The sequence below is a fragment of the Prorops nasuta genome, unplaced genomic scaffold (genome assembly GCF_024137725.1).
Source record: "Prorops nasuta isolate Cenicafe-Biocafe unplaced genomic scaffold, Cenicafe_Pnas_1.2 PNAS00021, whole genome shotgun sequence".
In the NCBI taxonomy this organism is placed as follows: Eukaryota; Metazoa; Arthropoda; class Insecta; order Hymenoptera; family Bethylidae; genus Prorops; species Prorops nasuta.
Window position 1 is genome coordinate 3780042 of NW_027116818.1, and position 27630 is coordinate 3807671.

General features: G+C 41.5%; 1 protein-coding gene across 9 annotated transcripts in view; it reads right to left on the bottom strand.

The window, feature by feature from the left end:
- The window catches only part of LOC136780933 (nucleolysin TIAR), a 439848-nt gene that overhangs the window by 3696 nt on the left and 408522 nt on the right, over positions 1–27630 (bottom strand). For 7 of the 9 annotated variants that reach the window (XM_066739543.1, XM_066739549.1, XM_066739541.1 and 4 more), the window contains 5 exons: positions 14133–14313; positions 11630–11759; positions 9968–10206; positions 9677–9857; positions 5317–7400 (listed from right to left, as the gene is read on the bottom strand). In XM_066739543.1, coding sequence (XP_066595640.1) covers positions 7359–7400; positions 9677–9857; positions 9968–10206; positions 11630–11759; positions 14133–14313 — 773 coding nt within the window. In that variant the 3' untranslated portion in view covers positions 5317–7358. Of the gene's footprint in view, positions 1–5316; positions 7423–9676; positions 9858–9967; positions 10207–11629; positions 11760–14132; positions 14314–27630 lie in introns of those variants that run through there. The other 2 variants (XM_066739542.1, XM_066739544.1) reach the window with 2 other exon arrangements.

Sequence of the window (27630 nt, forward strand, 5' to 3'; positions counted from 1 at the left end):
TATTTTCAAGTAAATCTGCAATAACTGTATTTGCGTAAAATCATCGAATATATAAAGTATCAATGATATTATAGCGAATACACTTTAATGAATGGAGAAAGAATCATAATGGACGATAAAAGAAACATCGATTGCGTCACTTGAATCAAATAAAACTCACAAATGGTTGTGCAATTCGTTATTGACCGATCGAAAATGTGATATGTCTCGTATTGTTCTACAAAAGCACAGTCGGATATTAAAATTTGTCTTTATCCTCGATCAAGCAATGAATCATCTAGCATTATTCAACAACGAAACCCTTTATATTAATTGTATACAAGTGTTATCTACAATTTTTGTGGTAGTCGGTACTCGTAGTTGGCGACAGTATAGACTACGGAGAAACGCTAAGAAAGAAAAAAGAAGAAAACGATTACTCATTCAATCTACTTGCTGGTTAGAAACGTAGACAATCGAGTCATCCCCATTCGCGTACAGACCCCCATTCCCGTAATACAAATATTGCTGGATATCCTTTTACGCTTGTAGAATTATGTTTCTTTTAATGATTGTCAGATATCATCTGATAAGGCTCCTCGAGAAAAAAGGAAAGCTTCATGCGCCGTGACGTTTAATCAGTGAAGTTATAGCTATATATATATATATATATTTAGGTTTGAACGAAAAGAAAAGAAAGAGTAGCATTAGGGTTGTTGTTTTTTTTTGTATTTTATTCTCTGTCGCGATTCGCGAATGTCGTGATTCGATTTTGTCGAAGCTCGCTTAGAACGACTCGTCGGTAAAAACACGTTCGTGGGATCTGGAATTTTCGCGTATCTAAGTCTTGCCGAGGGCACGGGCGAAGGATGGGGGCAGCAGCCGCAGCATATACATATACGCAGCGTCGATGTATGTGTATGTGTGTGTGCGTGTGTCCCGACACGTAATAAAATTATTACGCGTTCCTCACAGTGTTTGAAAGTGCTGCATATTATCCGTATAATAATTATATTAACTGCGCTAATGTCTCGTGATTCCATCTTTTTGGTTTTTACTCGATTTTTACTAGTGATCGACAAGCTAGACTATAATAGACTAGACTATGTCTAGAGCTTTTTTTTGTATGTATCACACTGCTCACTCTCTCTCACATGCACACACACTCTCTCTCTCTCTCTCTCTCTATCTCTCTTTCTCTCACTCACTCTCTTTCTACATTTACTCTCTTTTAATCAATGATGAGTGTGTCTCCGTGTGCATATGTACCATATTTACTGTATACTGATTCTGCCCGTGTAATATATTTACAAATGTATTTTCACGCGTGTGTATGTATATAATATATATATATATTTTTTTATGTATATTGGCCTTAGGTACCGTACAACTGGACTCGTGAATTTTGAAACAACGCAACGCCTCGTTCACTCGCATTACTAAATTCTTTACGATCATATACACCACACAAGTGCAATCGTCCTCTTTGTTTTACACACATTGGTTTCTATATATATATATATATATATACGTGCCTGTTCTTTACTTCTTGCGTCGATTTTTATGTTTGTATTTATTTCCTCGTCACTATAAATAGAATACGTTATTTATCTACTTATCACCTTAAACTATATCTTTGGTTTTTTCCCTTTGATGCAGCGCCCCTTTACTTGGCTAATCCCGTTAAGAACGTGATGGGAGGACTTTGCGCGATACACGTTTAAGCATATTATGTATACACACACATATACTACTATATATATGCGCGCCTTAATATCCAAGGCGATCCTCTCCCAATAGTTTTTACAGGACGTGGGATCTCCGACGAAGCTTTGAAAGGTAAGAGGATCCCGCTCGTCCGTGCTTGAAAGTGGAGCCGGGCCGAGAGAGTCAAAAAGACTCCTCTACAGGGGAGTGATTATGTGTGCAAAAAAAGGCAAGAACAGAATGTACAAACTACACAGCAAAAAATCTGATTTTTCTCGTGTACTTTCAAAATTGATCAGAGCTCTGGCGGAAGTCACTCTCTACATCTCCTATATTCGGTACGTGAAATTTACAAAAACTTTATTGACAATGATCTTACCCGTTTGTCTCTACAGTCGTTATTATAAAATTAGTCTTCTGGTTATGCTAACAAGTAAGTTTTACGCCAATGTTAGCTCATACATTCTGCTATTGGACACCCTTTTCTACCTTAGTCCCCGCTTCTCTACCCCGTCCTTGCCACATTTCACAAAAATAACCTACACTTTTTCTTATTTCATTTTTGCCTAACTAATAATTTACACGATTTCATTGGTTTTGACCTTTCGTACGCTTATGTTCTTATGTCCTTTCTTAAACTAACTATCAACACGCACAGCGCTCGCTTATCGAGCGAGCGCTCATTCAAAATAACACAGCTCGCACCGCTACTGTGCGCTTCTGTAAATATATATATATATATATATATATATATGTATATATATAATATATATTATTTTATAATTTTGTTACTTTTTATTGTGTACTCGTGCCATGTCCGTAAGGCTCGTTTTCTTGTTTGCACCATGAACAAATCAAATTAAGGTTAACGCGACGTAGTACGTAATATTATATTACTATATGTATATAAATACTGTGTATGTACTATAACAGGATTCGGTTCAGAGTCTCGCGATTCGCTCCGGAGTTTCTTCGTTGTCAATTTTATTCCTTTCTTCAAGGGCTGGGGACGTTCGATAATAAGAATATATATAGAAATTCAATATTTAAAAATTACTATATGCTTCAATTTAATTTGTCTGTAACTCTGAGTTACCAGGACGTTTTGTCGACGCAAGGATATCGGAAACTCTGAACCGACTAGCGCAGGAGTTGCTCCTTACGAAGGATCTTCGTCTCCATATATTCTTTTCTCCCCTCACAATTCTCTTCCTCGCGCATCTTCCTACCCCTCTTTCTCTCTTTCTCGAACGTCTTTAATTTATTGGAAGAATAAAATTACAAAGTCGACAATTTTACAAGTTGGTCTTAGTTTTAATGGATCCTAGGTTGGCCGGAGCAATCCTGGTGAGGAACGTGGTTCTCGTGGAATGGAAAGATTTTTGCTAATTCTTAAACGCTACGTGTATACACATAGACGTGGTCGCGCGCGCGCGCGCGCAGTGAAATATACAAGCACAGATCTCTAACATCTTTGATCATCGCTCTATCGATTTTGATTCGCTCGCGGCAAAAGTTGTCCGCTTTTTTTGCTTTTGATTAACAAGAAAGTCGTTTATCATCACCTTCGCCCTTTTCCACGCAGCTTCGCTGATACCGTACGAACGAAAATTCATCGGTCGCGCCTCCGACGTGTGACATTTTCATTTTCCGACAAATTTCAAGGATACACGGGGACCTCGTGTATATATATATATATACGGGGATACCGATAATGGCAAGTGCACAAATTTCCAACGATTCGTTTCCCCGATGAAAAACGAAGCGATAACAGCAGGACGATGTAAGCTAGGTAAGGTGTGTCTCATGATGTTTTTTTGTCCCACTATCCTCCACTTTCGACCAATGAGATAATGGCATAGTTCGGAAAAAGTCGAAATCAGTCGTATAGCAATTTTTCAATATGGAGGAAAATGGGACTGCGCGGAAAAACAAGAAATCAGTCAGCCAAGAAAGCACGCTTTATCTATACTTACATCATGGATAAGACGAGACGCAGTGGATAGAATCCGTTGGTACGTTTCGCCTAATGGGTTTTCGGCTGGAGAGCGAGAGGAGTAAAACCGGACTTGAAATTAATGCCTGTCGAACGGACAAATCTAGAGAGACTTGAAAAAAAAATGCTCTTATAAAATTTTTACCTCTAGCCGTTGATTAAAAAATTATAAAGAATTGAAGAAATCCTTTCCTTCGAGGCTTCCCACTGGTCGAGCAATAATAAACTAATGGAATGCCTTGAATTGAATATTAATGGCTAGACGAAAAAATGTTATAATTTTTATCCCCTCCCCCCCTAATCTCAAATATATATATGTCATGACTGTCTCTTCGCGATATATAGTTTTATATTCCATCGTTCTTCGGATACGATAGCCATGCTACGGGAGCACACGGTTTCTCTATCCCTCGACCCTCCCTCCGGCTCTGAAGCTTCATCCTCCACGCGTTAATAATTTTTTCCTGCTGAAATATCGAAGATAAAAACAGGAACAACCGCTTCGGCCTGCATCCTACAATATATATATACCTATACGGAGCGAGATGATAAACGTATCGTTCTGGTGAACCGCGTAGCTTTTTGCAAGTTCGTCGTGGAAAGTTCTTACTACTTCGCGTAGGATTCGGGCTCAGGTACAAGCAAGCAGTCTCGCGAAAGTGGCGCGCCGCATGGACAGGACACGCGATCACAAGAAAACTCTCACCTCTAATTCTAACTTTCGTGCTGTTTGTGCAATGTGTCTACCTACGAATTATTTTACCTCCTCGTCTTACTCCTCTTTCGCTTGTGCAATCGTGTGCCGTATATGTGTGTGTGTGTGTGTGTGTGTGTATGCTGGTTTTTCCTCTCTACGTAAGTATGTATATACATATACACGCCTTTCTCCCCCTTCCCCCCTTTCTGCTCTCAACACACTCACAGAGGCTAGGCTTTTTCGTGATAAAACGGGATAATCGCTCGTTCGCTCTCACGTTCCGCTGTAACAATGGGTTTCTCTTTCAATCCTCCGTCGGTTCTTTGAAATTCGAGACACCGAGGAGACAGCACACTTGCCAAACTACGCCTCCCAAATGCCTAGAACGCCTGCATTCTCGCCCAACCGATACCCGAATTCGATTCGAATGAAAACAACTAATCCTTTCTCGCACATTTATTCAGTTTTCGTATCACACTCATTCAGTCTCACTCTCAGTCCGTTCGTTGTGAAAAATTCGTGGCTGCGTGGTCGCTAGTCACCTCGGTCTCTTTTTAGTCGCGAGAGTATAAGGAGGGATCGAGATACTCCTCGCCGCCTCACGCTTAACGATTTATTGCTTAAGCGCTCTAGACTCAAAATTTTCCATAATTTTTATAATCGCTCCTAATCCTCTTATATAAAAATCTAACATTTAGGTTAAAAACCACGATAACTCGAGTCTCGTTTCGGTCGCTCGAACGCTCTAATTATCATACGTGCCTTATCTTTATGTTTCTGTGGTTCTGTGTTCGTATGTGTGTGTTATGTGCGTGCACTTTTTTTTCATGAGACCACAGTTAATCTACCGGGCTAATACTTCGAAATGATACCCCCTTCTCCTTCCAATCCTTCCCCTCCCTCCCTCCCTCCCTCCCTCTCTCTTCCTCACTCCCGATACACGGCTAATATGCTTTATAAAAATATTCAACTGCCTAATTGTCGTCATCGGAGAGTACTTCGATTAATAAAAATGACGCCGTGTCTCGCTTCTTCCCCTCGACTTTTTTCACATTCATCTCGGAAAAGATCTCGAGAGGAGGTAGCGAGTCATTTCTCTTTCTCCTCCCTCCCACTCGTGTCAGCCCCGATTCGGTTTGAGCTCGTGCGAGCAGCATCCACGGCATTTCCGATAGATAAAAAAAAAAAACGGTTCACAGTAGGACGAAACACAGAAAACTGGCGCCATAATCGTTTCAACGCAATTTAATGCTGGGCCATATACGTTAGCGTAAAAAATTCTAAATACATGCAAATGTAACATTTCCTCTTTAAGTTTCTCATATTTAGCTATATAGGAGTAAAGTGGAATACAGAGTATTATAACAGAGACATCGTCTAGTTCCACTTTCAACGTGTACCTTTCCAAACCACGCTAGAAATTAATATACCTCTTAACCAGCGCGTGTCGAAGAAGAAACGGAGAAGGAAATTTCTCACCGATCTATTGGTCCTTGAGCAGCGAGATAATTTTGCATAACACTTTCAACTCGCCTCTCGAAATGTGGAAAGTAGATATCGAACATAAGTAAAGAAGAGAAAAGTGCTTAAAAGTTATACAGGCACGACAACATTATTCAAGTGAATTAATACTGATAATTGACCAGCTCTCACCACATGCCTTCATCGTTAAGCACAGTACTGCTTATTCGCGATAAAAATAATCATTCAATGTAATTCGATTGTACCAATTTCCACAACTCTATTTTGTACATTAGATCCACAAACATTTTAAGCACACGAAATAGAATTTGACGAAAATGTTAATAAAAGCTTCGATATAATAAAATATTTAAAAAATGTAAATATAACAAATATATACGTATAAAACAAACGATCACTTAACACTTTCGTTAAATTTTCTCAAGTCTCATCGATAAATAACCGAGTTATACATTCTTTAGGAAAAAAACCGGTGCTTTCGTCCCACTGTATACAGCGACGCGTCTGCTTACACGAGAGTACGAGCGGGAGTACAGTCGCGGTAAAATTCAAATTTAGAGATAACAGGGAAAAGAATAGAGGACAAAGGAACGCGCTAATCCCTAACCGAGCCTCACGAGGCCTGCCTCAGCACTTGCACCGAATTTCGCGTTACGCTCGATAATGAACATTTTTAATGTAATATGCCTACCTAACTACCTACATCATGAATCTGCCATCTATAATATATTGTTGTATTTTTCTTTTGCATTCATTCTCATCATATAATATTAGTATACGAGAGTCTCTCGATTACGAATCGACACCTCTACACTTATACACCGCTTTATACAGAAGCCGAGATCTATACACGAATGATCCAGCGTGGCTCAGAGGACGATTCGTCCTTGGACGCGTTGACAGGATCAACCGGAGAATGGATCTGTTTTGTTTGGAAACTCCTATCGAATGGTTCGACACTGGCATAAAGTCGCGACAATGTGGTCTCTAGCCGAGTCTATCGCTCTTTCTCTTTACTTCTACCGTTTTGCATTTTTCTTTCTACGATAAATCAACCAGTCGAGAGCATTCCCGAGTAGCTGTGCTCGTAAATGCTCGCTAGTTTGAAAACTGCTCGGCGATTTAGAGATTGGGATGTCCACGGGAGGGATGCGTGCTTCTCGAGTCTGTATCAATGTTCGCCATTCACGTATCTAACGAATTTTAGTTGTCCTTCTCTCTCCCTCTCCCTCTCCCTCTCTCCTTCTATATTTTGCTTTCTCCCTGATCCTTCTTGCTACCGACATTGTCAGACCGGAAGTGGCACGTTTGTCGCCAGATTCCTCTTTGCTGTTGCTTCGATCGAGATATTATTGTTGTTACTGTAGTAACAATAGTAGTAGTTGTTGTTGTTGTTGTTGTAGTAGTTGTTATTGGTGATGGTGGTGGTGGTGGTGGTGGTGATTACTGTTGTTGCTGTAGAAGTTGTTCCTGTCGATGGGGTGTACTTGCTTACCATCACACTAGGAGGCTAGGCGTCAGCCACTCCTCATCCGCTAGCTGGACCGCAACCAAGAACACACTTTACCATTTGAACACACAAACGCTGGTTAGGTCTTGGTCCAAATTGCAAGGAGGACATAAAAATAATCACCGATAGCTTTCTCTCTCTCCCATTCACTCGGTGATAAGATTCATTCTCCAAATCTCAAACAATATCACTTTCATTCACGTCTTTTCTTACAATATCAACACTAGTCCATCTAACTCTACACCCATCTCGGTTCAACCTCTAATGTTGAAATTTATCAGAGATCGATCAATGATTTGGAAAATCTAGAGTATCCAGCCTGTTCATATCTGTCGTCGTTGCAAACGTTCATTCGTCAGATCTTTCAGTCTCCCTCCCTCGCGTACATGCACGCACACACACACACACGCTCTCTCTCTCTCTCTCTTTCTTTCTCTCTTGCATATTACCACGTCTCTCACACAACGCGATATAAAAGACAAGTATCGATTCGCGCAAATAACGTCGCGATACTGTTCAGGCTGGATATGAGGTTGAGCCTAGCATTGGGCATAGCTATCTTGATGCTAACTGATATTCGAAAGAAACGATAAGCCAGGCCGTGCGATGATAGTGGTAGCGATCACTGTGCCTGCGAACGAAACATGTAAATAATGACAGGCTCTCGGATCTTATCGAGTATCTCTCACCTGGTGTTCATTTCAGCCGAATAAATAATAAAGCTCAGAGAGATACCCGATTTTTGAGAGAACACAAAGTGCTAAAAAGCTCGTATGTGCTCGTGCATTTCTTCGGTCGAGTGTTTTATATATATATATATATGTATGTATATATAACTAAAAACAAATAAATATAGATATATAAATCATGCACGTCAAGCATAAATATTGGCATACCGACAACGGACTGAACAAAACTGTGCTCTCTACGCTACTGTTATTTCGATCCACACAAATTTAACAGACACAGAGTCTTCCCAAATATCGACCCAATGTTCAAACTCAGTACTAAAGCAGAGGTCCCATTTTCTTGACACTGACAATATTATACTGCACGCGAGAGCTTAAAATCTGTTTACATTATTGGTTCTTCTCGTCTCTCACACTATTTACCTATGTATATATATATATTCACGATACACAATCGTAACGCTCCTTCGGTGGTCTCTTGCGAGGCGTGTCAAGAAAATGTCCTTGCGATTTTTCGCGATTCATTCGAATTGACTACGTGGCAGCGGATTATCGGGTCATTCGGCAGCTTCGCGCGTTGCACCGTGGTTGAACTTGTACGAGTACGGATTAAAACTACAATATTTACATATTTGTGTATAGTATATAGTATATGCGTGCGTCGCGAAACTCTAGCAGAGACTTGCCATGATCGGTACACTACGGGTTTACCATTAAATAATAATAACGATAACAATAATAGGCTGCTGCTGGTGCTGAATCGCAGTGAATGCTACGCGCGCTTCTTTTTAAGAGTTCCAACAGCCAGCCAGCCACGCGGTTACGTGTGTTTATACAAACAGCTACGGTAGAGCTGACAACAGCACCAAAAGTATACGAGTTCATTCAACAGAAGCCTTCCAACATGCTAACCGTATGTGTGTGTGTGTGCTTTCAACGTCGCTTAGCCGTCTCGAATATAAGATCCTCCGGCTGTATGTACAAGCCAAGACCGGTATTGCTGATATCGTCTTCAGGCTGGTCAAAGAAGGTCAAGATGCATGAAATGTATGTATATGCACATATACATATATATATATACTGTACGTAATACGTATAGAGTGAATGTACGTGCGCAGCGACTGGCGAGTTCTTCCCGATGAGAGGAGAGAAAAAGAGCGAGAAAAGAGGGAAACGTACAAGAAGAGGATGGATGGATGGATGGTAGCAGCGGCGGCAGCGGCAGCGGCAGTAGTGCTGGTGGTGGTGGGAGTAGAAGAAGAGTGTGGACGGGAGGATGGGGAGGGTGAGGAGGGGGGAGGGGGTGGAGGAAAAAAAGTGTTGATACGGCAAATTAAGTTGGCGAAAAGGCGATAAATCGGGATTCTATCGGAGACAGAAATAGGATTCCGCGGAAGAACGGGTTGTACAAGATTGTGAGAGCTGCGATGCGAGAGGGGATGGCAGCAGCTTACAATTGATTTCCCGTGACGACTGGAAGTTTCGCGAGTCGCCGTGTATGTACGATAGATATAAAGCGGGACAACATTTACACCTACAGCTAGTAATACACAGAGAAGACGGTAACGACACGCATTGGTTATGCATACAAGGTGATAGGCAAAAGTAATGGTTACCTGGAACTGCTGCATCGGATAGGCCATCATTTGGGCGGGTGGGGGTGGCGGTGGGGGTGCGGCCTGCACCCCAGGGGGTGCCGTGACCGTCGTTGCGTGGTGCGGGGGTAGCTGAGGACCCCCGGGTAATCCCTGGCCCCATCCTGCCGCCGTGCCCGCGGCGTGCACTCCCATTCCCATTCTGTTTTATTTGTTCACACACACACACCCTCGTCAGTGTTGCTTCTCTCTATCATCGTCAGTTTCGACGACGATGAGCCACCACCAACAGCGGCACCAATAATCTCTTACCCCATATATTGCGCCTGCTGGTATCCAAACTGGCCGTACGTGTATCCCTGCATGCCTTGGAGGAACCCACCGGCCTGCATTTGCGACGCCGTCGTTGGATAAGACTGTGGTGGATACCAGTATCCTAACTGACCTGCTCCACCAACACCACCGACGCCACCGACGCCCGCGACGCCCGCCGCCGCCGCGGCGGCTGCTGCTGCCGCCGCGTAGTATGGGTACGTCGCCGACGATAACGCCTGAAAGAACAGTTGGATCAGCCAAAGAGAAAACAGAGCCATCTTAACTGCGTTAATGGGCTCCAGTTATACCGTAATACACCCTTCGCCTGACAATTATTAAACCAGTAGGCGAGGCCTCGTAAAAACCTTCTCTCCTATATACGGAATACCATGACGCGTGATCACGTATATAGCTATACGACCTCTCTTTTATGGGATATATGCTTCTGTTTTTTCTCTTTAACAAGAAAGTGTTTCTAATAAATGATTCTAGTACTTGCTCCTATGTATGATACACATTTTAATTGAAACGTCGTATATACGCCGTGACGTTTATCTCCTTTTTTCTCCGTTTCTTTTATTAGTATTTTTTTGAAAAGACCGTTTCTCGAGGACTATAAGAGATCTTTCGGAGTTGGGGTTGGTTGGACCAAGAGTCTCGAGGAATAAGGATCAATTAGGGTTGTGTCATGACTACTAGTAGTGGAAGACACCAAGTTATATATATATATATATATATATATATAGTATAGTCATTGGAGTATTCCCAGATTGGACGTAGCTGTGTACGAGTCCTAACGGCGCTAATTGCTAAGAGACCCAGGCAACACAAGCCGCGGAGGCTCTTCTCTACGGTTCTGAATAGACCGGAATCTTAGACGATTCCCCGATGCTCTCCGGCCCATTATTCATCCTCCCTTGTATCCTCTCCTTTTCACTTTTTCGTACCATTTCAGCTTTCATCACCGGAAGGTCATCAGATCCAGAATCGAACACGGTAACTACTTCCAGCTCCTTCGGAGGACCTTCCTAAACGCGGTTTACGACTAGTATTCTCCATTACCGGCCTGGCCAAATTTATAAAGGAACGGAAATGACCTCATTGTCGGAATAGGGAGAGAGAAAGAGAGAGAGAGAGAGAGAGAGAGAGAGAGAGAGAGAGAGAGAGAGAGGATACGAATTCAAGACCGTCTCGCACGCTTCCACAAATTTCACCCGTACATATATCATCCAGCACGCGCTCAGAAATACTTTCATAAATACTATTTTGCCACTGGGCTATTTTACCAGCATCTTAATACATTGTTGTTGATGGTGCTGCTTTAATTCTGGCTAGACTGCAGCGGTAACCAGAGATCGCGATAGTTGTATCACAATCTACATCGGCATGGAATCGCGTAATTTTCCTGTATACAAACATGATCAAAGTTACGGAGTATTCTGGTAAATCTTAACGGAAAACAAGACCCAGTTTGCTCGCACTCGTGGTACAGTGTATCATATTCTATATACACATACATATTACGTGTACATGTATATACCCATGTTACTTCTCAGTGGTTTAATCCAAATCCTATTTTGATAAAGTGCAAAGGTTCCTTCAGTGGTTCAATTAGGTTAAAGGGAGTCCCACGTACGATGAAAGGACAGGAATATTCACCTGGCTAGTTTGTTGAGCATTATTTGGATCACCGCTTTCCTTGCCCCAGCTGCACTTCACCGTTTGACCATTGATATCTGTGTTGTGTACCGCTACGATAGCGTGCGTTGCTGACTCCTTAGTAGAAAATCTGAAACAGCGATAGTATCGTTAAAAGACGCGCATGGGTGAGGAATTTCCAAATGGAGGGGAGGGGGTGGGTCGAGAATAAGAATGTAGAAATTTCTAGAGACAAAGCTGCTTGCTTTTTCTCTCCTCGACGCTCGACTCCTTCCTCCAAGTTGAGCGAGCTAGGTTACTCGTGGAATATTCCAGCAGTAGTTCTTCCGCCAGTTACGCCGGACCTTATTATCGTAACTTTGTCGAAATGGTTTGCCACCAGTGGCTCCCGGTGACTCCGTGCAATTTAATTTATGCGAGTTTACCGTGCGCGCACGAACGAGCTCGATAATTGTGAATCCCTTCTAGGCCAGATTATATTCCCCGCATGTGCATGGAGACGAGGAGCATTCCAGGGGGAAGATCTTTCCGATTTTCTCGAAACCCGGCGAGATCTCACGTGTCGATATACCGTTAGGCATATACATATATAATATGTGTGTGTAGGATTGAAAATTCTGCATGAGAGGGGTGGGGGGATGAAAGATGAATAAACGGAGAGAATCCACGCGTAAAAGCGTATGCTAAGCTTCGCTTATTTGGCCTTTCGATTACGGCCGAGTCAAGGTTTGTCGTTTGGCTCGTGCCCAAGAATCGGTAGTGGTTAGGGGAAGGGGTGGGGGGAGGGCCGGTGTGGTTATATATACACTATATATTACCGTGGAAAGCTAACAGTGGGGAAAGGGGGGAGGGAGTAGGTTATGCCGTGACAGTGAACATAAACACGCCCTTTTTAGGGGATATTATAAAGATAATCTTGTCTGCGAATGGTAGCACGCCGTAGGGTGCCCAGTTAATAAAAATTTTACGCCATTGCCAAAAAGCTGAGCTTTCATCTATGGAAAAACTCAGCGCCAACCTAAATGGTACAAGCCCGTAAAGTTAACGAGAATGAAAGCAAATGAGCGTTACGAGAAGAAAATCACGATTGCGTGACGTTAATATTAAAAATGAACCATACATAATAATTAAAGGCGCGCTATGTATTATAATATAATATTATAACAGCGCAGAGACTGATTAATTAAGAGCGTGTACTTACATACACGAGTTTGGAATCACTGCTGTGTATTCCCAATTTGAAAAATGCGCATGCAGAGCTTTTCCGCTATATATACATAGAAGAGTGCTCGCGGATGCTTCCTCAGAGGCGGAGCAGCAATTATTTCTGCCGAGCTGCAGAATTTCTTTGCCGGGCGTTAAGGGAACGAGAGTGAGAGTGAGAGAGAAAGAGAAAGAGAGAGAGAGAGAGAGGGAGAGTGGGAGTGGAATATTTATAGGAGCTTCGATCGTTTAATCGTCAAACTTGGGAAGAATTTAAGATCGCAGGTTGGCTTTAATGTTCATGAGCCTGAAGACGTAATGAGAGTGCCTGAGAGGAACGGCCAACGTCAGCAGACCGATAACCGACGCCAGATAAGACTCTTTTCTTTGATCGAAAAAGAGAAAAAGCTTCTCCTAGCTAGCTGCACTGTATACGTCCTGCCAGGGGCAGCCAGTTACTTCATGCGTCATTCCCCGTTCTTCGTTTCATCGGAGGGACGTTCGTGGAGGAGTAGGAGGGGTGAGGGCCAACCAGGAAGAGCAATTAAAGCATATAGAAAACTGCGCGATGGATATTGTCCAGTCGACGTTTCTGCAATGGGCGTTTACAGTGCTGTTGCACGCGTTTATCACAAAAGGAAAGCAAATTCTGAGCTAACAGGCTGAGTTTGGTGTAGATATCAAAGCTTCGATGAGAAACCAACAGAAACGAGTTGCTTGCGTTCTCTTTGAGCAAAGCTGCAAGAATAGTTTGACGAGGTCGGCGTATATTTCTGAAACGATCGTTTTTCCTTCTTTTATAATTCTCCCTCATAGCTCTAATTTTCTTTCGCAAGATTTATGTAAAATTACAACGACAGTCGTGAACAGCTTTGTAACCCATAACTGTCGTTGTAAATTCGCATTTTTAATTTGTAAACAATTTCGTAACAACAGCTATTATAAATTCTTCATTTGCTGCCCTATGTAAGTTTACAACGAAAGATGTGGATTATAAAGCTGCTCTTGACAGTGTATAGGGTTGTAATTCTCTAAAAAAAATTTACAGCATTGTGCAGAATTTTTCACGCCTTACTGCAGGATACTCTGATGATTGCTGAAATTTTGCGGTTGGCGCGTTTTTCTCGCTTGGAATATGTTGATTCGATTGTAATTTTTTCATGGGAATTATAAGTTTGATTGTTATATATCGGCATTTGCCAAAGGAAATTCGTGCTTTGGTAATTGGAAATTATTATCGTATTCGTGTACACGGTAATTTCTCACCCTTGCATAATTCATTGTTGTTATGTATACGTACCTGATGAAGGCATAGCCTTTGTCCTTGAATACACGGATCTCCTGGATCGATCCAAAGGGTGAGAAGGTCTTCTGCATAAGTTCCTCTGTTAGACCATTGGTTAATCCACCGCAGTAAACCGTGCAGTTAGTTGGACTACTCTGATTGTAAACTTCGTCGAAGGTTAACGGCTTTGCATTTGCTACAAAAAAGAAATTTCCATTGATTACATTTCCCTCTGGCAAATAGGCAAATTGCACCTATGCAATTATTGTTAATGTATATATAATTTTAAGCAGTGACAATAATGTGAGTTTTATCATCGCATGGTATGCGTTTGTTAGATGTTGTATTATTTTACACGATGCTTTTTTTTTACAGTTAATTTACGTGTGTGATTAATTACTTTCTCTATTCCACGACTTTTCATATATAAACTAAACTTTCGCCACAAAAGCTACTCCTCCCCCCCTCCCCCCTCCTGCCCGGTACTCTATACTAACAGCCGACTGTGTTTTTAATGACGCTCATTTTCGTCATTTACGTATGATTTAATAATTTTAATTATATCGCTCTTCACTAATAACAAGTAAATATTACACAACAGCGTTATGAAAATGAATCAATCTATCGTATATCTGGTGTTATGTATATATATATATTTGCGTATGTGCTATTCCCAAAATTAACGTCCAACTGTGTTCAATAGTATACGCACAGTAGTACAAACGTATAATTTATCCGTCTCTTCTACTCTAATCTTAAAAGAACTCGATAAATCCGTCAAGAGACACGAAGTTTCCTCAAAAATGATAAGTTTCATTCGGCTAGTATGCTCTTTATTTTACAGGTATAGATATAAAAAGGGATTATAGCCTTCGAAAGTGTATAAAAGTTTATGCTGTTGTAAAAGGAAGTCATTAAATCACGATGAACGATATTTAGGCTTCGAGATATATCACTTTCATACACGCTCTACGATCGGAGGAAAAGTGTTCCGGTTTTTGCTTCTGCTTCATCCTGGGCTATCTTGTTCGTCGATATTCCAAAGGGGGTCAACGGGAGAGGGGACGGGGGGTCTTCAGGAGGTAGCCGAAGCTAGGTGATGCGAGGGGCTGTAGGTTGCTGCTGAGCTGGAGAGGACGAGCGGAGTAGAGGAGGATGAGAAGGATAGAGAGGGCGAGAGGTATAGGGGGGGGGGGGTGTAAGCTTGAGATATCGAACGGCGATGCCAAAGAGGTTGGACCACGTGAGCTAAGTTTACGATCGCAGAGGGTTTAGCCGACCGAGAAAACAGGCTACGGGTATAAACGCGACCGGTAAACCATGACCTGTAATTGCCTGGAGCACAGATCCAGCTTTCCTCGAGCTTATACCGGTACAGTCAAATTTTCGACCGCAACCGTTTCCCCGATGAAACACATTTTTTTCCCCTTAAAATAACATCGCCCTCTTACTCTTTCGTCAAAATTCACCTCGAAACACTGCTAACTATTATAGTATAGATATATTTCATTGTACACACGTATAGGTTTAATAAATCGTTGAAATAAAGATTCGAGTAAGCACGTGATAATTTTTTTACTCATGTCCAAATAATATGTTACAGTGTAATACTATGGCTTTAATGTACATTACTGATTAATTAGCAAGCATTTCGTGACAAGATGCAAGTAAAGTTGTATTACAGTAAGACATGAATGATTTATGACTACCTGTTGCATTTTACTTTTCCTACGTGGAGCATGCAAAACTTTGTAACATTAGAGAAATTTTCAACCGAAATATGTCCGTAACTCTCATCGATCGATATCTAACCTCTGTCGATAATCGTGATTTATCATTGCGTTTTCTTCTGATATTAGTGGAAAATTTATTAGACAAAATTTGAACTTGCTATTTTCAAGAATATGGAGATTGATTTTGGAAAAGTCTTTCGGACATTGCCGGAGCGTAAAATGGCCTGGGAGTCAGGCTGATCCAAACTATCGAGTAGAATAAAATTAGCCTTTAAAGTTTCACCCTTTAAAGAAAACGATCGCCGACTAGATAGGATGGATCGACGTCGAACAATTTGGATGAAAAGTACGAAATCAGTGGCTATAAAAATTTTGTGTAGTCATATCCATGACTTACTTCGAAGCAATTTATACCCGACCGACGGATCTCGGCTCCTTTGTAGCCGATGTAATTTCCTTCTCTCTTATACACACTCTCTCTCTCTCTCTCTCTCTATCACTCTCTTATCCACAGATAAATATCAACTGGGCTTTATTAAATTCTGGCTCAGCAAGCTTAAAAGAAAGACGAGCTTCCTATTTATTGCCATGGGATATGGCGCGCTACGAGCAATTTTTTTATTTTTTCTTTTTCATTCTGGCTAGGGCGAAGATGTCGGCAGGGAGGAGAGAGGGAGAGAGAGAGAGAGAGAGAGAGGGGGAGAGAAAACGGTATCATGGCGAAATTGGCTAATTAGGCAGCTGATTACCCGAGAAAGCCTAAATAAAAGTTGGTGCTAGTGGCAATGGTTGGGCGTGGCGTGCCAATTTACCTCGGAAACTTTATTCCCGCTCGACCCAAATCACTCGGTGATCGAGTAACTAGATTTATGGGGAGATTCTGGCAACTTTTTACTTTCTTGAATTCTCAACGGCCGTATGCGCCGGGGCTCGTTAAACGGAGGATCAACAGAATTCGCGGAATAAATTGACACTTTTAATAACAAAGAGAAAATTAAGTGGCTTTTGCTCTCGACGGAGACAGGACGAAGCAGAGGCAGAAGAGAAAGAAGAAGGGTTAAAGATACAAATGAGTTGGAAGAAGGAGAAACGCGCCGTTTCTCTCGTACAACGAAAAACGCGAATTGCGAAGAGAAGCAAACAGAATACGAGAGAGATTTTACATTCGCAATATTTTTTCCTACTGTCTGCCCTTTGCTTTCCGTTTTACTAGTTTTCTCCCTGTTTATGACCTCATCTCTTCTACTCTCCTTTCGTCGTTCTCTCTTTCGGCAAAAGAGCTCTCCTCCTCCTTTCATTTTATGGCGAATGGAATCTCCAGTGGTCCGCGATGTTACCTAAAAATATACGTATCTCGTTTTCGTCTAAACAACCTTGCCACGCCTTTTAGTGAGGCCAACGAATGCTCGTCCAGCTGCCCTTTCCTATCTGTCACCGACTAAATTCAAAGTCCCTTCTTCCCTCTTTATCCGGGTGTCACGTGTTCAAATATCTATTCACATTTGCCTCGCGCATTTCGCGCTTAAAACCCCTACAATCCCCGCAATAACCTTGTATCGTTTCTTACAAAACATTTATTAAACTGAATAATTCGTCTCGGAGGTAAAAAAAGAAAGTAAAACGAAATAATACAAAATGTTTCTCTTTTACTCTCATATTATATTTATGATCCAATATCATCGCTCTTGTGTTATTTAATTTTAATCGCGAATGCCAGTCGAGAAAATTTGACAGGAACGAATATTTCACGTAGCACTATGTGCAGCAATGTAAAAGTGTCGCGTGCGTGATTTTAAAAAGATTTTTGTAGAACTCAGAAGAGTGAGCCGTGAGGAGATACAATGGCTTTGTACAATGATGTGTGCCAGATGATACGCAAATTAGGATAGTAAAAATTAGGTGAAAGAGGCTGTGCAATAAAAAAGATTGATAATATTATATATAAGTGTTTGATCGATGACGAATATGAAATTTGAACCTACGTGGGTGAAATGAATTGTATCGGTATCGAGCAAATAAAAATATGAAAGGAGTGAATTGACCTTGCTTACTGTACCGTGTGTAACCCCCCCCCCCCCCCCAACCCCTCTTCACTCTCTCTCTTTCTTTATTTCACTCACACTCACGGGCATTTACACTTTCACGAAAATCTTTCGTTCAAACAATAATAGTTTATCTTTATGGAATTTTTAAAGAAGATTAATGTACAATTAGCATGCAATTAAAGCCAAGGTATACAAGTTATATTGCAAAAATAAATAACAATAGTATCACATGTAAAATGGTTTCAAAGCAAATATTTGAAAACGGTATCACTACATACACGCGTATACTATATACGTGCTTCTCTCGTGTATACGTATGTACGCATATAAAACACGAAAAACCAAAACTACCAATTCGTTATCAAGCTCTAGTAATATAATAAACAGCAGTTCGCTCGCTCGTGATGTTCGAACGAATATTCATGAAAACAATTTCATTTCGTTTTTAATGGCACTCGTAATACGACAAAATGTTTCAATTTTCAATATAATTTGCATCGCCTGCTTTTTTTGCCTTTCAATTATTTACGAACACGGTTGAAATTGCAGAAATAGCGTATACAGCTTTTAATGACTTACAGAAAGCAAGGACGAAAGAGAGAACAGCTGTGTGTGTGTACGCGAAAATAAATATGGTAATAAAGTATTTTCATAAAATTTTCAAATCTACGTATCAATCGATTTCGTTCTTTTTTAAGCTTTCCTTCTAGGTTACTCTTCATCCCTTAACTTTATTGCCATATTTACGATAATGATATTTTTCTCTGCGCAGGTAATAATACAAGTATGAAGAATGAAGAATGAAGATAAAATGTTGTTAATCAGACTGAGCAATATTGATGATGAAGATGATGATAAAAATTAAAAATAATTGTAATAATAAGAAAAGAAAGGTACAACGAGGATAAGTAATATAATATAAACGTTAAAGGTATTTCAAAAGTTGTAATATAGGAGTAAGTATTAAGAAGAGATAAGACGTAAGAAAGAGTACAAAAAATATTTTGAAGAAAGGGTAAGTTACATAACGTTTTTAGCTAGCTTGCTTTATTTTTGTACACTTACACATCTAAGTTCACTCCCTTTCACTTTCTTTCCCTCTCCCCCACTTTCTCTCTCTCTCTCTCTCTCTTCCTATTATATATATATATATAGTATATTTATTCCATCTCTCCCTCTCACTTTCTACTTCTCTCTCCCTCCCTCTCTTATTTTGTCTCTCTCTCTCTCTCTCTTTCTCTATCTCTCTATACCTCGCTCTCTTTTCTTTGCTATTGGCCTTTAAGTTCTGTCGCATCACCCTCCTGCAAAATATCCGTATTAAAACGATTTGTACGAATGGAACAGGATCAGCGATTCCTGCTGAACATAATTATCATAATTTAATCTGTCAGTCTTTCTTTCTCTCCATTTCTCATGTGGCCTTCTGTGCTTTTTATCGATGAAAAAAAAAGATTAATAATACAAATTGATATACTCACCGTTGAATTAATTAGCCTTTTTCCCGAGGAGAATAATTTTCCAAAGCCTACCGGAAGGAGAGTGTATATATGTATACACGATAGCAGGATACAACTAATAAGCTATACTACATGAAATTCGACGAGGATCTCTCCCCCTGTCTAGAAATGCATAGGCGTGTAACGTGACATTAGGCGGCCTACAGCTCGCGCGCGCGAAAAGATTTTTTTCTCTTGCATTTTATATTTCGTCGTCCGCTGGTAATTGTGTCTGTACACAAGCTGTATATTCTTATTATACTTGGAATGTATACTAACGACAATTTAATGGTTTCTCTCGTAATGACGTAGATCGAGTATTTCCCCGAGTTTCGCTTATAGCGTAAGATTAAACTATAAAGTGCATCATACATTCCTTTATGGATAGTACAAGAATAATATCCTGCGATTAGATAGCGTCATAAAGCGACAATAATTCTCATCTATCGGCGAGCGCAAGTTATGGGTCGATACGCGTAGGCGCGCATCCACGGAGAGAAAAATATTTGACGAAAAGTGTCGTTGGCTATTTATCAGTGACAATTGGCGCGGCACAGCAACGCAACGCGGGGATATTGAATAATTTGTCCCGACGATCACACATAGGCGTGCATAGAGCATTGTCCCGCCCCGATGGCCAGGGAAATAGGTCGAGAATTGACGAGACAATCCAGCGCGCGAAGCTCGCAAAAATTTAATGATTGGGAAATATAGCCGGGCATAAACTGTTAGGGTCATTAAAAAAAGCGCCTCTCTTATTAGGGATTCCGTTACGAGGATCGACCGAGCGGGAGATGATGGCTGGCCGAGATATCGAATCCGTGTTTCCCATGGAAAATTCCACGTGTAGCCCGAACCACGAAAATTTGATTGCACGTATCCGGCAGGATTATAGTACATCTATATACGCTTTCAAAACATGCACGCGGCTTGGCATAAACCGAGGGTACCAGGGGGAGGGGGAGGTTCGAGCAGTAAACACGGATGCAGCCATCCACCCCGCAAGGACATTATCAGGACTAATAAACCTGCGGGCCAACCCGAGCCTGAGCAGCCTCACTTTGCCAAGAACGCTGAGTAACTGTGGCCGTTAAAGTTTCCCTGTAATCTTGGGATAGGCGGTTTCCCTGCTCTACGAAGAAGGTCTATTCCCGCTACCTCCCCCCACTCGCCCCTTATCCACCTCTTTCTCCCACTCCCTGAAAACTTTACCGGCTGATTCTGGGCCACGTCCGAATCTCACCAACATCCCAAACCATCCCGACTATTATTTACGACTGTTGTTCTGTACTTGTCACCACCCTAACACCCACTTATTGTTATTCCCAGCTGCTCGCAGATGCCATTTTTTACGCGCCCATTATCCCCCTCGTAAACTTACCGAGTCACCTATTTCGCGAATTTACTTATACGCCCGTTTTCCAGTTATTTCGAAGGGAATTCGCAGAGACGCCCATTCACCTCCTTCAACCGCGCGACGATCTTTCTTATCGACCCCGAGTACGATCGCCACAGAATCGCTCTCGGTAAGGAAGAAAAACTGACCCTCTCGCTATTAGTTGGCAATCGCGTTGACGCGCGCAAGAGAGAGAGAGAGAGAGGGAGAGGGAGGGAGAGATTTCTAACCGTGGACTGTTTTCATTCTGCATAATCGATTGCTGGAATATCTGGAGTCGTGGAGGAGGAGAAGAAGGACGAGGAGGAGGAGACTGTAGAATCGAGTCCAGCCTGCTGCTTTCGTGCCTCCCTTAACTCTGCTTGCTTTCCATCTTGCCACCCCTCCCCCCCCCCTCTCTCTCTCTCTCTCTCTCTCTCTTGCTTTCTTGGTCGAGCCAAGATTTGTAGTCACGGCATAAATTCAAGCTTCCCCGACTCGCTCTAATAGATCGGTGGCCCCGATAAAGGTATCCAATACGCTAGCACCCGTGTGTATTTACCCATTCGCGCCTATATATAGTACACTCCCAATTAGACACTCTTTTCTTTTTCCATCGAGAGTCCTCTGTACGATCAAGATCCAAATTATCAGACTTTCCAGCAATTTTCCCATCGAATCCTACCGTTAATCACTATCGAGATTTATGTCAACCCCCTTAGCTCATCCCCCCTCTCTCTTCTTTACCACACAGACAAAGGTACATCTTGGAAGGAACGATGGGGACCTTGTTGGAGAAAACTATGAGGTTTATAAGAAAATGAAAAGCTGATTGTTATACGGGACGACGATACTCGAGTTGAAGAAGGCACTTTGGTACTATCGTAAGCGGTCGTTGAAGAGTATAATGAAACGGGTGATTATCCACTTTTGCCTACGGTCTCCCAGGGCTCCGCCGTATTATCTCTATTTCATAATAAGCCAGCCATTTCATCAGCCGGGGACAAAAACACTTTTCTCCTCTGTCATACGAAATACGATTCTTCGTAAATAATTCACGAAATTGTTCTTTGCCTTTCTTCGACGCGTTTTACGTTTGGCCCAAAATGCGAAAAGAGGATGCAAATATTTTTGCGGTTCGTCTCTAATATATATATATATATATATACTATGCAGAAAAAGAAGAAAAGCGTGGCGGCTCTTTCGAGTGATGTATGGTCGCGATTGGTCGAATCGTTTTGAAGTAGACGGCTGCGCGCCGTCGGGAGGACAAACGAGCGTCGATTTACATCGGAAATCCGAGAACGAAATTGCGCGAGGACGAAGTAGGTTTATCGGTACGATTTGTATAATCGTCAAAGTTTTTGGGACTGGACGCGATGGAACGAGTGCTGCTACCTTATTTCTCCGTTCCGCGAGTAAACCCGATCGATCTACCAAAGTCAGTCAGTCTCTCTCTCTCTCTCTCTTTCTTTCCGGAAATGTAATTTTAGCGCCGGCTGCCGTCAGTCTACTTTCATTTTCTGACTGCCAGAGCGAGCGGCCATTCGCATAGAAATTTTCAATTTTTTCCTCCAAGGTCTGCCAAGCTTTCCGGGAATTTGCATTCGTCGAGAAAATTCTTAGAGTAAAAACTACGTATCCCTCGCTCGATTTCTCATCCCCAGAATTCCCACATTCCCTCGTCTATTTATCGTTAAAGACGTAAGCCACCGAAATACTATAGATCGTAGCTCGAGTGTACACTTTATGTTAAGGGGATTCAGAGGGGTCTCGTACAAACCGTATACCATAAGTCAGACATATGCTTTAAAATTTAATAAAAAAAATTCTCTTATATGAATTGAATGTTTAACAATGAAATATTCTAAAAAGGCTTAAAATCAATAGATAATCTAATAATTTATATTGGCATATTGACGTTCGGTGCAATTTGATGGCCTACAGTTTTTTGGTCTTTTAAATTACAATCACTTTTTACTACACGAAACTTATTTTCGAATCGATTTTCATTTTTAACGACCCATTTTAATCGTAATTGTATACCGCATATGTTCACGGTTTTCAATTATCCAACTAATATTAGAAAAAAAAAATTATCCAAGTGTTAAATTTTTTCATTATATTAAATAATTAATTTTTACGAAATAAATTTGTAAGTACGACAACCAAATTTGAATACAAATTTAACGCGGTAAACCGAAACAGTATACTTTTACGATTAAAGTGATCGCTTAGAAATTAAAATTTATCAGAAACTATAAATTTCTTACAGTGGAAACAAATGGTAAAAAAAGTCAAGAAAAAATCTAGGTCATCAAATTGCGCTGGACGCCGCAATATTCTAATAAAATACTCGATTGTCTATTGATTTTGAACTGTTTTAGAATATTTCGTTGTTAAATAATCAATTGCATGAGGGAATTTTATTTCACTTAATTTTGAAGCGCAAGTCTGACTAATATAGTTTGTACCACTGGACCATTGAATCTCCTTAATACAAAAAAAAAAAACACCTGTAATTATTAATCCCAGGATAGTTATATATGGCTCGCTATGTAACGCTATAGAAATCTGTCGTTGATAAATCTTTAGAAAAGAACCGTTCAGGTTTGTCGAGAAAATTTCGATTGTTTAGTTTGGTTTTTGGTGGAGATTCGATGGAGGAAGGAAGAATTTGGCGAATAACGGGACAAAGCCTCTGCTTTGCTGAGAGTATACCGGTTGGAATGTGTAGGGTGGTCTCGACTTGCAGCGTGCATCAGAGTACCGTATATAGTCACTTTTCGCGATGGCACTTATGGGAGTAGTTGGGTAACCTACGCAGGTCAAACTGTGAAGCGGGATCACTACACCTTTAGCCGAGGTCATCCGATGCGCACCCTGTGTCGAGTGCTGTAACACCCCCCTTCGCGTTGCCTTTGGAAGTCGATCGCTCTGCACCGAGCAAACTCATATTATACATAGGCAGGATGGATAAACCCCTGGAAACATCCTACAAAATCAAAGCGACTGCTTCAACCCCGCAACAATTGCCTCTTCTATACCAACGACCATGACCAATGGTTCCTTTCTTTTTTTATTAGCCAAGTGACACTACCGAAACGGAAGAAAAATGCAATTTTTACGAGATTCCGCAGATATTTCAACTCGAATTTGCATCGATTTTCCAAGTGTTGTTTCCTAAGAGGAAAATAAAACATGGGGGGGGGGAGGGGCAGTGGAAAAGAGCAAGACTAGCGAGTCATCATCGGAGAAGCTTTAATGCACCCTTTGGCTTCCTGTCAATCGTATGCGTGGCTTCTGCTGCCTACCATCTACCGCAATATCGTCCAATCATTCCCGGTAGGTATTCTTGCGGGACCGGCGATATATATCGAGATTCCCGTTGTTCGTTCTAGGTGTCGATCCCACTGAAACGATTCGTTTCCAGCTGTCAAGTTTCAGCTTGATGCTGTCCTCCTCAATTTCACGGTCCAACTGTTACACGTGATATCAAGATCGTACGCTTGTCGTTTGGAAAACATACCTAAGTATTTTTCAAGCACCGTGTCTCGTTCCATAATCAAACTATGTATATACTGACAATTATGTAATATTTCTCAACTTCTCTTATAATAGATATAATACATTCGATGTGTATTACGGAAAAGTATAAAGGCCTTTCTCTCTCGATAAGATATAATTCAAATTTCAGAGAAGTTAATAGAAATAACGTAATCAATTTATTGAATTGATTTTCGTTATTAAGGTATATTGTTATAAAAATACGTGGCACGAATGAATAAGGCCAAAGTTTTTTACGATAAATGTAATAATCTTCAAACAGCGATAGAAATTAATTATTCGTGAGTGGTCAGTATCAATGCTTTGTCAGACATGCAAAAATTACGGAATTTTTGCTCGCTGCCTCGCGCGAAAGTATAAACCTATAGTAACTATCACCGTAGAGCATGATCGTTAAACAGGTCGTATCAAGCTCACTCTATAGTCGAATTAAGAAGCATCGACGTATCTAATTACGGTCCCCCCCACTCATTTAATCCTTGCCCTTGTAAGCTACTTTCTCGCTAGCGCGAGACACGATTGTTCAGGGGCTTCCCTCATAGTGAAAATGAACGGAATCAGAAGCTAAACGAGGGGATGTAGAGGTATAGGGAGTGGTTACGGAGGTTCGACAGTTCGAAAAGAGACGCTAAGGGTCTTGTGGATCAATTGTAAATAACGAAGCCTTCAATTTTCTTGAATTTGTGCCACGAGCGAGATCCGAGCTTGCTTTATCATCCTCGCTCTCTCTCTCTCTCTCTCTCTCTCTCTAGGTTTTTTCTTTGCGGAATAGAAAGTTTTGCCGGGATATGTCAGACAGGGCGAAGCACCTTCGTCTTCGACTTTGGCGGCTTTACGTCGTACGCGTCCCCCTTAATTCGAATCACGCACGAATTTCGTATTCCGTTCGAAAGTTTCACATCTCGCTGCATTACCGAATCAAGAAGTCCGACTGACCCGGAGATACTGGAGCAGAAAGAATCGCTTCCTCGAAATTCCAGTTGCCCCAACAAACAGAACAGTCTCGCCACTGTACGAATCTCTCGCTCCCCGATCCCATTCTCATCCCCTGACCCTGGGCACACTCCTCCCTCCCTCTCCCTCTCCATTTCACTTTATTTTTCTCTGCAGCATACATTATTTTAACACGCTGGCTGCTGAAGAAATAAAATCGACGGCAGGACTTTTCCTATCGGTTCGCATCGAGCCTGGAACTCGATTCTCGTTCTTGCGTGAAGCGCTTTCGCTTCATAATAGTGCATTATGTACGCGATGCAAGCTCCAGTGGCATCGTGCGGTTAATGGGGCCGAATCGACATCGCTGGGATGCATTATAAAGTTTAATTTTGCGTCAACGTGCTGCTGCTGCTGCTGCTGCTTCGCCGGAAGGCAATTTTGCCAAGGGCCACGCTTCTACCGATATCAAGAGACTCTGCTGCCGGATAGTAGGTACACGGCTCGTCCTTTGATACCATCTCACCATCCCCCCCCCCCCCCTCCCTCCTCCACCAATGAAATTCCCTACGAAACGCTCGCCCGGATCTCTGAAACAGTATAATACTGGAATTTGGGTATATATATATATATATATATATATATATGTATATAGAGAGAAGGTGAAAAAATCTAAGCGAATAACGAATGAGAGAATCGACCGAGAAGCGGTATCTTGCGTAGCTTTAACGAGACGTAATCGACAAGGCAGGCGGAGAAATTTAATCAGGAGGCTGGCGTTGGATGTGAGGATTAAATTTGTCGAGGACTGTACCAGCTCGGCAAGGATGCTTCTTAATCAAACACGCTGCTCTTTGATACTCAAAGTTTAGCGTTTAGCATTAAACAGATATAGTCAAGTGTGTATATATATATGCTTTGGAATTGCCATTTAGCTTAGGAGACATACTCTTTAAGCTGTAATCGTCGAGAAGCTTTGGCAAATCGGCAAACACGAGCGCACTTTGATAAGCGTGATAAAGCGTGATAGACGAATAGAAGCGAATAAGAAAAACATTGTTGCTTCCCTTGGAAATTGGTTTCTTCGGTTTCGTCTAAGTGTGAATGACGCGCTGGGTATCGCGCCTCCTTGCCTCGCGCGATATAAAGCAGAAATTCTGCAGAGATTGCCGAGAGGATTGTAGAACGCTGGTCCCTTTAAATTCCGCCTCGAGACGTCGCGTCATTCCGCTCTTAGCACATTGACGAGGGACGAGCTTCCACCGAGCTATACTATATACTGTATACACACTGTATGCGTAGTCATATACTTCTGTCACGATCGCAAACAACTAACTTCACCTCGATCGGTGAACGGAATAACGAGAGGGAGAATCACTCCTATCAATAATCGGCTTTGTATATATAGTATTGAAAAACTCAGCTCCAACTTTTCTCGAGTCTTGTCAATTAAATATTCCTACGAGTGCAATAAAACTGTTGAATAAAAGCGTCGGTACTATCTTAAAGAAGAAAATCGATCAAAGTATGAGAACGGATGATGGAATAAGATTTAATTTAATGCGTATATATATATATATATATATGAAAAGCGATGATTCATTAAAGAGTTTTGTTGCGCTGGGAAATTACGTTCTTCGAATCTTTTCAATTAAATATTATTGCTACATGATCGCAACTCATCTGTTAAATGAAAGAATCGACAACCAAAATAACTTGTGAATTTTTGCATATATATAAGAATGACGATAATTGGGAGAGTTTTGTGGGTAAGGACTAAGTATAATGTATAAACACGTATACAATATGGAGCATCGATGCTGGCAGGGTGCACGAGTTAAAATTGTAGGGAAGATGGTTAAGGTTGGCCTATAGCTGGTAGAGTTCCGCAAAAATATCCGGCTCGCCGACGACGGAGAGGCTCCGTGGTTGCTCGCTGGCTCACTCGCTCGCGTTCTCGTCGATCAATTTCAAACTGATTCCATTAAGCTCGCGTCGGTAGCAACGCGCTTCCTTTGCACCCGTCATACCTAATCCCCTTCGCCTGCAGCACCAACGCCATCAAACCCCTTAAACCGTTCTGCATAGCCAGTGTGCGAGAGCTATTCGTCCCCTCGGTCGGTCGAAGCTGCTAACTGCGAATCAATGGGGATGATGCTGCTATGGGGAATCGTTAACATCCCGACACGATAATTACTTTTATGGCCCGAAGGGGTCAGTTATAACTTCTTATCCGAGCTGCCATGGCAAAAGATACCCGAATAAGTAACTATATCTATATATAAATATATATATATATATATATATATATATATATATATATATATACTGATAAGCAAAATACACAAAGAGACTATAACC